The 12,450-nt window shown below is 35.9% G+C and overlaps 1 protein-coding gene across 15 annotated transcripts in view; it reads left to right on the forward strand.

Moving 5' to 3' along the window:
* PPIG (peptidylprolyl isomerase G) overlaps window positions 1–12,450 on the forward strand; it is a 47,561-nt gene that overhangs the window by 29,527 nt on the left and 5,584 nt on the right. For all 15 annotated transcript variants that reach the window (XM_081052423.1, XM_081052429.1, XM_081052415.1 and 12 more), the window contains 4 exons: window positions 4,200–4,410; window positions 7,782–7,949; window positions 9,045–9,132; window positions 12,141–12,277. In XM_081052423.1, coding sequence (XP_080908549.1) covers window positions 4,200–4,410; window positions 7,782–7,949; window positions 9,045–9,132; window positions 12,141–12,277 — 604 coding nt within the window. The remainder of the gene's footprint in view (window positions 1–4,199; window positions 4,411–7,781; window positions 7,950–9,044; window positions 9,133–12,140; window positions 12,278–12,450) is intronic.

Here is a 12,450-nt window from a genome sequence, read left to right on the forward strand (position 1 = left end):
ACTTTGTTCAATGCTTATTAGCACTCTATAGGTACTTTAAAGGTATTACTTTCTGCTAGCTTTTCCTACTCCTATTTCTAATCCTAATATAGTTAATTCTGCTGTTCAGCTTGTTTTGAAAACATGCGTTTGTTCCATTTGGTTGATATATTAGAAAACAATTTGAAGATAACACCAGTTTCACCTATTACTGTGCATGATTTTGTTTATAAGAAATACTAAGTGAATTCAGAAAACCATACCCAGCTGAACAGCTTCACACATGCACATCCTCAAATATCTCCTAAGCTACCTCAGTTCATCACCTGTGTCATGAGCCACACCTAAGCACAATCTGCTAAAACTTTCCATCTGCTTTCAGATCATCCTCCTACTACTTTACAGTAACTTACAAGCTGCAGCCCGTGTGACGTTCACTTCCACAAGCAAACCCCAGGTCTTTTTCAAAGCAGTATTGTCATATTTATGTATTTCTTAACCATTTAACAAGTGTAAAAATCTGCCATTTTGATTAGTTTCTTTTCTTTTGATGTGTCACTGATGAAATTTCTGGGTTTTGTGCCCCATTTTTCCAATAGGCCATGTGGCTTTTATTTTGCAGTTTTTCATAGCACAGTGATTTATAGTAACACAAATGTTGTATAACTATACTTTCTACTTTACAAAGCCTTTCTACTTTACACTTGTCCTTGCTGACCACACTCACTTCTAAATCCATATACAATCTATAGTCAGAGTTTCTAGAAAATTTAGTAAGTGTATATGTTCCAATGCTGTTTGCTATTGAATTCAAACATGTTGATCTTACTTTCCAAGTAGATTGTAAACTCTGCAAGGGCAGAGCACATGTCTTACAAAGTTCCCTGTGGAACTTCCCCATGTATTCTACAATTCTTTCTCTCCGTGTCTGAGTTTCACGTTGAGTATATATCTAATACAAGTCAGTTAAACTGATTGCTGATCTGAGAAGGATAAAATTCCAGTCAGATTCACAATGTACCTAAATCATATTTAAATTTAGGTTAACATAGATTTGTAACTGAAGCTACAGTCTATTATTAATAGAGTGTAATATAGTATTGATACCATCGTGTATATTTTTTGCCTTATTACTCTTCTGTTTAACTGCCATTTCTCAATCATACCCTGGGGTTTTTTTGGTTTTTTGGTTTTTTTTCTTAGCAGACTCATAAGAAAAGGGCATGTAAATTAAATTTTATACATTACATGGACAAATATGAAAAGGGGAGCTTTTTCAACCTTAGCGGAACTTTCCAAACTCTCTTCCAGGGCATCTTTTCTAAAATCAGTTTCTTTTCCTTTTAAAGTTGATGTCATCTGATAGGCAGATAAAATTACCATGAAAATACTTATAAATCTCATTCTGGCTTTCCATATTGTTGTAATATCTTGCTTCACTCAACTGCATTATTTAGTGTAAACTAAATTATCGTCATTTGAAATATATTTAATACATTTGGTGGGGAGCATAGACTTGCTTTTTAAATAAATGAACGACAATGTATTTCTCATAGGAAAGAATCCAAAGAATGCAAAATAAATATAAAAGTTGGAATTAGTGAAAGCTTTGTTAATCTTTGGGTAAAGCATTACTGCTATATTTTGTCAAGTAATTTTAACAGCTATGTTTTGTGCTTATGTGGAATATTTTTATTTTGCTTACATATTGTGTGGTCTCCAATATTTTTATTTAGAGTTACTCATTCATTTGAATTTATTTTCTTCCTTAGATTTTTTTGAGTTTGATCCCTTCCCCCATCCCTCAGATTTTTAGTATATCTCAGTAGATTTTTTTTTTTGTAAGGTTGTACATGTTTGCAAAGCCAGTCTGCCTCACCAGTAACAGTGGTCTTGGGTTCAGGTTAACAACTGAACTCATGGGACAAGGTAGGCTTCACTCAGCAATAAGTTTATTTACCTTTACCTTTAAGTTTATTTAACTTTAAGAAAGGATACAGGACAGAAAACAGCACAGCTTATGTAGCAACAGCGTAATGGAAGTCTCACATATTCCAGGCAGAGCTTGCACACGTCCCAGGCATCTCACACTTGGTATTTTCATGATCCTGAGGGGCACAACTGGGTGAGGAAAGACCACCTTAGTTCAATAAAGCCATCACCTCGGGGTCCCTTCAGCTTTTTTACCTTGTTCCTACTCTCCAGTAGCATATCACTGTTACTAGAAAAGCAATTTTGACTAAACTACAAGTTCTCGACCAAGTGTATATAGTAACTTGAGGCAGATTCTCACTTATCTTGGATTTAGTGCATGTCTATAAAGTCTGAGCTAAGAGTCTCAAGAATGATTTGGCCAAATGCCAAATTCTTAAGTCTTCCTGAGACTAAAGAAAGGTTGCAAACCAGCTGTTAAACCTTCCAGTTAAGGTCTATAAACAGACAGCCAGCAGTCAGTCCAAATAAATACTTTGTCATTGATTTTTCTTTTATTGAAAATATTAACATACAGGGAAGTAATTGAAATAGTACAACAAAACACTCATGTTCATTACCCATGGGTTATGAATGATTAATTCATGGCCAATTTCGTTTTTCACCTCTGGTTGGCCAGTTCTCCATTTCCTGTTATTTTGAAGCAGATTCTGGGTATAACATTCTATTGCCAAATATTTCATTATTTATCTTTAAAGTGTGACTCTTTAAAAACATAACCAATACCATAACATGTACACATATGTGCACATACATATTCCTTAAATATCAAAAATCCTGACAGTATTCAAATTTCTAATCGTTTCATTGATGTTAATTTTTTGATGTTTGAATTTGAATCCAAATAAGGTTCAAACATTGGAGTTGGTCTTGAAAGTTTTTTTGTTTTTGTTTTTAATAGATTCCACTACCATCTCCTTTTATTTGCTTGAGATTTGTTCAGAAGTCTAGGTCATTTGCCCTGTAATGTTTCCCATTATTGTACACACTGGATTTTACTGATTATGTCTTTATATGTATGTTCCTTCTGTGCTTCCTATTTTGTACACTTTTGAAGTTCTAGAAAATCAATCAGATGTAGTTTGTTTTTTTTTTTTAATTCCTGTTGATAGGAGCAAGAGTCACAGAGTTGCCTTTGTGCTCCGCAGCAGCCATTGGTGATTAGTACCTCATTAGGAGTTGTCACATTATAATATTCTAACTATGATTCCTTCTTCTTTTATTCCTGGAATACTTCTGATAAAGAGCATCTCCTTTTCATCTACTATTTAGTTAGCCAGTGATACAGTTCATATAGAAAAAGGATAAATGCTTTATGTTTTATTTACAAATACCATTATGAACTGATGGAATCTAATATACTGATGTGTTCCAGTTTATTGTAGTTATCCGTATATCAATGTTGTCTCATCTTTGGCCTGAATTCACTTCTTTAATTCCACCATGGTTTGAATTAGAATACCTTTAGATGGGTCAGGCTTTATCCAGTTTGTCATATCTTTCCCCAGTTCCTGATGCATTACACCAGGTTAACATCACTAATTTATGTTAGTTGCCGAGTCCTTAAAGCATTTGAGTTTTGGGAACTCTTTTAAAATTATTGCTTCCTTAACCCAAAACAAAATTTCAATTTGAAATGATTTTTTGTAGAAACCCCAAAATATCGTTATTAATCATTAGTAAATAACTATCCTCTGCTGTAAGTCTTTTCTCTAACTTACAAATTTCTTAATCATCAGGGAATGCTCAGGAATTGAAACAAGCCCATGCCAGTGGACTTGTGTTTCTTATCTTTCAACAAAGTATTTTATACTTCATACAAAGTTTTGGTTTTGTTTTTTTCTGTTATTTCTCTCCTCTAGTTGTACCTCCAGTCTTGATAATGAGAGAAAAAGTTGAAAACTACAAGATTAGAATCTGGGATTCTTAAATGTTACTTCTGTGCTTTTTTATAAACTGTGTTATTCAAATGTTTCCTAAAATAACTTAGTTTATTGTTTTAGATTTACTTAATACTTTTCCAGAATTCTTTGGTTTACTAGCTGCAACTCTAACCCATGAATCTGGGTATCTGGGTTCTAATCCTGACTCTTGACTCCATTCCTGTACTCCTCAGTTCAAATAGCCAGATGAGCTAAATGTTAAATACTAGACTTTAAAAACATAAATTTCCACTTACAAAGTTTGTCTAAAAAGTATTGACTAAAGACCTGTTATTTTTATTAAAGCTAAGAAAGAAGAAAAGAAGAAGCATAAATCCTCCTCCTCCTCCTCCTCATCCAGTGACTCAGATAGCTCAAGTGATTCTCAGTCCTCTTCTGATTCCTCTGATTCTGAAAGTGCTTCTGAAGAGAAATCAAAAAAAAGAAAAAAGAAACATAGGAAAAATTCCCGAAAACACAAGAAAGAAAAGAAGAAGCGAAAGAAAACCAAGAAAAGGTCTTAATTTTATTTTTCCAACACTAGATTTATATTCTAATTCCCTTCTGTTTATAAGTAACTGTACTGGAATTTTGGATTGATTATATGGGAACGTTAAAATAGAAATATTTTATAGCATGAAGATAAGACTTCTTGATATTCCATAGTCTATAAATTAAATGGGGGTACATTCATCTTCATTTTCTTTTATTTTAATAATTTATTTTCAATTACAGTTGACATACGATATTATATTAGTTTCGGGTGTACAACATAGTGATTAGACATTTAAAAAACTTAACAAAGTGATCAACTCAGAAAAACTAGTAGCTATCTAACACCATACGTCATTATTACAATATTATTGACTGTATTCTCAATGCTATACTTTACATTAATCCCTTCCCCTTTTTCACCCAACTCCCTCCCATCTGGCAATCATCAAAATGTTCTCTGTATGTGTGTTTCTGTTGTGTTCATTTATTTTGTTTTTTAGATTCCACATATAAGTGAAATCATATGGTATTGGTCTTTCTCTCTCTGATTTATTTCACTTGGCACAAAACCCCCGTCTTCGTCCTTGATGTTGCATATGGCAAGATTTCATTCTTTTTTATGGCAGAGTAGTATTCCATTGTGTGGGTGTGTGGGTGCGTGTGTGTGTCTGTGTCACTTTATGCATTCTTCTACTGATGGACACTTAAGCTGCTTCCGTATCTTGGCTGTTGTAAATAATGCTGCAGTGAACATGTGGATGCACATGTCTTTTTGAATTAGGGTTTTGGGTTTCTTTGGATAAATACCCTGAAGTGGAATTGCTGGGTCCTTCTTTGTTTCTTGTTGTAGCCTTTGTTTTAAAGTCTATTCTGTCTGGTAAAAGTATTGCTACCCAGGTTTTTGTTTTTTTCTGTTTTCATTTATCTTTTTCCATCCCTTTACTTTTAGTCTGTGTGTGTCTTTGGATCGGAAGTGAGTCTTACAGGCAGCCTATGTAGGGACCTTGTTTTCTTATCTATTCAGCCACCCTGTGTCTTTCATGGAGCATTTTATCCATTTACATTTAAAGTCATTGTTGATAGATGTGTAGTTATTACCATTTTATTATTCACATTTTAAATCTTTTTTTTCTTTAAAGAAGCCCCTTTAACATTTCTTCTAATATTGATTTGGTAGTGATGAATTCCTTTAGCTTTTTCTTATCTGGGAAGTTCTTTTTCTGTTCTTTGATTCAGCTATGCTGGTAGAGTAATGTTGGTTATAGGTTCTTTCTTTTCATCTTTGAATATTTTGTGCCAACTTTTGTCCCTGCAAAGTTTCTGTTGAGAAATCAGCTGACAGTCTTATGGGAGCTTCCTAGAGTTTTGTTCTGTTTCATTTGCTACGTGTTTCTTTATCTTCATTTTACCTGCTTCCCTGTGTTTCTTTGTATTAGGTAGAGCTGCTGCATCTCCCAGTCTTGGTAGAGTGCCCTTAAATGGTAGGTGTCCTGTTGGGTTCAGTAGCACAGTCTTCCTGGTCACCAGAACTGGATGCTCCAGGTGTGTCCTTTATGTGGGTTGTGTGTGCCCTCCTGTTGTAGTTGAGAGATGTGGTTGCTTTTGGGACATGAGTGGGAGGGATTGATCCTCAGGCTGATTGGTTGTGAGGACTGGTTGTGGCTGCAGTGGAGGAGCTGTTGTTCCTACTTGCAGAGTGGGATTTGCTTTAGCAGGGCTCTCGTGGCTGCCAAGTCTGCCCTTTAGGTATGTCATTTGTGGAGGTGTTTGGGTCGTACTCTGGTTTGGCCTAAAGCTGGCCACTGAGTGTATTGGTTCTGGGGTCTCTTGGGAGAGGCTGTGGTGTAGGCCACGGTCAGGTGCTGCCTTTGCCCTGCCCAGGCCACTTGGTGTGCGCTACAAAGTGATCTGCAGATGGTTGCTACTTGTGCTGGGCTTGGAGGTGTCTGAGAGATCTCGGCTAAACTGTGAACCAAGGCTGGCTACCACTAGTGCCGGGCATGGGGCTGTTTATCAGGAGGTACAGGGTACACCAAGGCCAGAGGCTACTTGTTTGGGGTTTGTGAACCTTTGAGAGATTTTAGGAAAGTTCATAGTGTGAGTCAAGACAGGCCGTTTGTATGAAAAGCCACTGGAAGCTGCTTGAGTGGACCGAGGTCCCAGGGCATCACCAGAGTGGGGCAAATGGTGTTAGCTAGGTTGATGAAGACTCAACCTTACTGTGTGTGAGGGTTGGGTGGTAGAAGGACCAGCACTTCTGTCTGGGGAAAAACCCCCTCTCTCCAATCCTATCCTTAAAGCCAGACAATTCAGTTCCTCCCCATAAGCTCCTGATGCCTTTCAAGCTGCTGCCCCAGCACTGGATCTCAGAGCGAGTGAGTCCATCAGAGTAAGTTTGTGTGTGGACCCTTTAAAAGGAATGCCTGGGACTCCAGCTGCCTTTCATCTCACTTAGCCACAGTCTCTGCTGGTTTTCACAGCCAGAAGTCATGGGGACTTCTATTCCTGGCACCAGGCTGGGGAGCCTGGTGTAGGGCTGCAACCGCTTGCTCTTCAGGCAGGACCTGCAAAGCTGAGATATTCCTCCCTATTTTTAACCGCCACACGTGGCTGTGGGACCAGCTTATTCTGCATCTACACCTAGTCTGGACATAGCTTCTTCTCTCTTTCCTTAATTACACGACTTTTGTTTAGCTAGAGTTCAGGTGATTCTCAGTGATGGTTCTGCAGTTTGAATTTTGGTGTGGTTGTGGGAGGAGGTAAGCACATCATTTTCCTACTCCACCATCTTAACCTAAAGCCCATTCATTTCCATTTTCAACAAAACTATTGTTTATTTTGTCTGAACTGAATGAAATAATGCTTTTAGTTTTACAGGTTTGTATTTGTGGGAGGAATATAGTATTAGTGAGAATTATAGGAAACTTACAGTTGTCTTGCTTTGTTGTTATTTGTTTCACTCCTCTAAGGACGTAAGGGTAGAAAGCAGATAATGTCAGCATATTTACTTTCTTTGTTTTGTGTGGAATAATATGTTTTATACTAAAATTTGTCTTTATATGCCTATTGCCTCTAAAGTAATTAATTTCTTTACCTATATTTTGAAGTATTTTAAATTTATCAGAATACATTGCCTATGGAGAGTCATATTTTGATTCATTTTATTGGGAAATATTTTTTCAGAATGTGGCAACGGAAATATTTGCTTTGGGTTTTAGGTTGGTCACTTGGTTTGTCAGATGAATGAAGATTTTCCCCATGAAACTGCACCTTTGGAGGGGTACGGGATGGTGTACATATTGTGACATCTTCCAAAGGAAAGAAATACTAACCACTGGAAATTTGGGGTAGGCACATAATAACCAAATTAAACTTGTTTTGTCTTCCTATTAGTGCATCTAGTGAAAGTGAGGCTGAAAATCTTGAAGCACAACCCCAGTCTACTGTCCGTCCAGAAGAGATCCCTCCTATACCTGAAAACAGATTTCTAATGAGAAAAAGTCCTCCTAAAGCCGATGAAAAAGACAGAAAAAACAGAGAAAGAGACAGAGAGAGAGAATGGTATGTGAATGTCAATGTCTTGCACAGTGCCCCACATTCTGTACCATAAACTTTCTAAGTTTCTTCTTCTTTTAGACAAGATTTAATTGGTGATCTTGTTTCAAGATTGAAAATTTTTTTAAGAATAATGTTAGTAAATCTCTTTTTTGCTAACCACACAGCAAAAAGATAAATTGACTTAATTCAAACACATTTTGAGTCAATGTTACTTTTTAAGAAACTAAATACTGCAAATGCCAAAAAGATATGTTAAGTGGCGTTCTAAACCAATTTTATTTAAAACAAGATAAGTGTTTTACTGTGTTGTTTGTATGCATTAAACTTTTAAGGAAGTAAAAACCTTTATTTTTCAATTTCTGTGTAGGGAAAAATGCTCTTTTCCTTGTGTAGTTTATGATACTGTGGTAATGAAAATTGGTGTCATAAATACTTGCAAGATTTTTCTACATAAAAGGTTGAAGTCTTTTACTTATGATCAGAATTATGTTACATAAAAGTAATAAAATTCTGAGCAATCCCCCTATATGTTTACAATACAGTAAAAATATAAAAACGTCTTGCTAATTCAGACCAGTTTTGTTTCTGCTTAATTCACATTAATTACCTACTCTGCAGTTTTATTACCAATGAACAGCTGCTCATAGAATAATAAGGTACTTTGGAATAAGGTAGTTTTTAAATTGTTCCCTCATAGCATATAGCCTACTCTGAGCTCTGCTATGTTGATTTTCCTTAGTACTATCAAGTTAACTTCATCTTAGTTAATAATTTTATGACAATTTTATAACAGTGTTTCTCCACAGGACACAATTGGAATTTGGGGGCAGAATAGTTCTTCATCCTCGTGCATTACAAAATTTTAGCATTCTTGACTCCTGGGCACTTGGTACCAATAGCACCTGCTGGTTATTGACAGTTGAAAATAATACTCCTGTACGTTTCCAGATATCTAATAGAAATTGCTAACATTCCTTCTTGAGAACCCCCGATTATATATAAGATTTAAAATTTATTAGTTTAGATCAGTAAAACTGTGTTTTCCAGATTTATTTTGATAAAATAATGTGTTTGAATTTTCCCTTTCCTTCGTTCTAGTAATCCACCTAACTCCCAGCCAGCTTCATACCAGAGGCGACTTTTAGTTACTAGGTCTGGCAGGAAAATTAAAGGAAGAGGACCAAGGGTAGGTGATTCTTTTCTCATAAATCTTAATAGTGTTGTATGAGGTCTGACAATTAAGTACGAGAACTCATCCTAGAAAAACTGCTACATACCTCATTGCTGAATATCACTACTTTCACCTTCGAAGTATTCCCCTTGGGAAGCTATGCACCGATGCCAGCGCCTAGTCCACCCTTCAAAGTAATTTTGGAACTTTTTTTCTGAAATAGCCATCAGAGCTGTCGTCGTATTATTCTTGATGTCATCAATGTCTTGAATGTCATCAAAATATCTTCCTTTCAATATTTCCTTTATTTTTGGGTAAAGAAAGAAGTCATTGGGGGCCAGATCAGGTGAGTAGGGAGGGTGTTCCAATACAGTTATTTGTTTACTGGCTAAAAACTACTTCACAGACAGTGCTATGTGAGCTGGTGCATTGTCGTGATGCAAGAGCCATGAATTGTTGGCGAAAAGTTCAGTCGTCTCTTTTTCATGCAGCCTTTCAGCACTTCCAAATAGTAAACTTGGTTAACTGTTCATTTGGTACAAATTCATAATGAATAATCCCTCTGATATCAGATAAGATTAGCAACATTGTTGCAACAAGTCTGTGAACTTAATTGTTGGACCTCGGATTTATCTTAGTCTTAGAGTGTTTCTTAAATATTGTTTTACACGTTAAATGACTATAACTTAGAATAGATGTGGATATTGAAGTGTTATGTTCTTTTTTTTATAGTAACTTCGTGTTAATTACTTCCGAACTGAAAATCCATGGGATGTTAAGGGATTTTCCTTGTACGCATATTTAGCATTAAAATTACATCAAGGTCTTTCTTCTGCCCCCTTGTTACTTCCTGACCCCTATATTTCTACTCTTGATAAAAATTAATAAAAAGTAAACCTAGTCTTATGTTTTATCATCTTTGTCTTTACTGGATTTTCCCCATCAGAATTTAAATATCTACTGTGTTTTCAAAACTTAGAAACTTGGCTATACTTAGTATATTATTTCTTCTACTTCCTGCTCATTCGTCAGTCATTTCAGTTTGTCTTCTACCGTTCTGCTGAAAACAGCACTTGCCATGTGGTCAGCTACGTGTCATAAAATCCAATGGATCGTTTTAGTCTTCATCTTAATCTCCTTCCTCGTAATACTCTTTCAGCTTTGCTTCCATCATATTTTCTTCCTATTTCTATCTTGAATTTCCAATGCCAGTTCTTCTACCTCACCTTTAAATATTGTAGTACCTCAAGGTTCCAACTGTTCTCGTTCTACATATGCTCCTTGGGGCAATTTCCCCTCCCATGGCTTTAGTGGCTGCCTAAATGCTTATAACTCAAATTTTCATCTGCTGTCCTGTCACCTACTGGGTGCCTCAAACTCAGCATATACAGTGTTGAACATAAGCACTTTCTTCAGACCTGATCCCTCCTTTAGGTTCCTGGTCTCACTGACAGACACCACCACCTGTAGAGTTACTTAAGCCTGAAGCCCAAAAATAACTGCTTCCCCTTTTTTTCCTGCCTTCTGTATCTTATTGGTCACCAAATCCTGTCAGTTCAACCTCCTAATTACCCTGAAATTCATCTACTTCTCAAGCTTCACTCCTGCCAACTTAATTCAGTTCATTATTTAGTCTTAGAACTATAAATAGCTTCCTAACTGTCCTCCTGGCAGTTTTTAAATATTTTTGTCTTGGAACCTCTTAACACTTAAAAGAGATTGAGTATTCAAAAGATCTTTTGTTGATGTGGATTATATCTATCAATATTTACACTTTTAAAAATTAAAACTGAGAAATATTTCAAGCACAAGAATATATAAGCACATATTCCATTAGCTATGAAAGCAAAGGCATCAAAACATGTTAGGTTGTCTCTAAAAAACTCCACTGTTCAATGATGGAAGAATGAAAGTAAAAAAGGCAAATACTATGATATTGTGAGAATGGTTTTGACCTCACAGATCCTGAGTCTTGGGATCCCTATATCACACTTTGAGAATCACCGATCTAATCCTTTCTCTAAACAGTATCCAGAACAGTCGTTTAAAAATAAAAATGTGCTTATGTCACTTCTTTTCCATTTACCTTAGGATAAATCCAAAATTGTTACCGTGGCCTATAAGACCTTACAAAATCTAATCCTTGCTTACCGCATCAGGTTATCTAGTACTACTTTCCCTTGCAGTTTTTGTCTTTAGCTATCTGATCTATCTTCTGATCATCTCTAAAACATGCTATTTATTCCTGTCTCAGGACCTACAAACACGATATTTCTTACGCTTTACACGTTCTTCCTCACCCATCTATCCTCACCCCTTTATACTTTTCTTACATATTCTTTAGTTCTCAGCTTTTAATTTATCATTTAATTTTCACACCTTTTCCCTATACTAGGTCAGACCTCTGTTATATATTCTCTGAGTGCCTATTGCTTCTCTTTTACATTCATCCTAATTGTAGCTGTATATATGCTTAACATCTCTGATTATATGTCTGTCTGTGTGTGTGTTCTAGCCTTGTAGAATATAAGTTCCCAGAGAGCAAAATCTCATGTGTCTCGGCTCACTAATGTTTCCTCAGTATGTGGTAGAGTGGTTGGCCATCCTAAGAGCTGAATAAATATTGGTTGAATAAATAAACATCTATACATTTACTCAGTTTTTCTCATAATATGAGAAATGTCTGCTTTGAAACATTAAGAATACCTAGATCCAAATTGAAACTTGGCAATTTATAAGGGTTCCTGCACCTGTTGTGCTCTAGCATTACTTAAATAGGACAGTTCCATGGAGAAGGGCGGCTAGAGTTTCTGTGGTTAATGCTTCTTTGGAACGTACAGTATGACTAAAGAATTTCTGCCGCACTGATTTCCTATCTGAAAATTGGGAAACTTTAGAAATTTCAGAGGATACGGAAATTTCAGACATTTTGTTTGAACCTAAAAACATATACTCTTTAGCTATTGTTGTAATGCCTTTATTTTTTACATGTTAATTTTTTTCTCCTTTTTTATTTTCTTCAGCGTTATCGAACTCCATCTAGGTCCAGATCAAGGGATCGTTTCAGACGTAGTGAGACTCCTCCACATTGGAGGCAAGAGATGCAGAGAGCTCAAAGAATGAGGGTATCAAGCGGTGAAAGATGGATCAAAGGGGATAAGTAAGATTTAACTATATTATTTCAAATATAGTGATAAGTATTTTTTTACTATTGTACATTAAGTTATTTATAGCCATTTCAATTGTGTTTAAATATCTTAAGGAAAATAGAATATCATTTTAGCTAATAATGGATATCAGTCTTTCCCTAATAAAATTTCAAAACAAAAATTT

The sequence above is a fragment of the Rhinolophus hipposideros genome, assembly GCF_964194185.1.
Source record: "Rhinolophus hipposideros genome assembly, chromosome: 6".
NCBI classification, from domain to species: Eukaryota; Metazoa; Chordata; class Mammalia; order Chiroptera; family Rhinolophidae; genus Rhinolophus; species Rhinolophus hipposideros.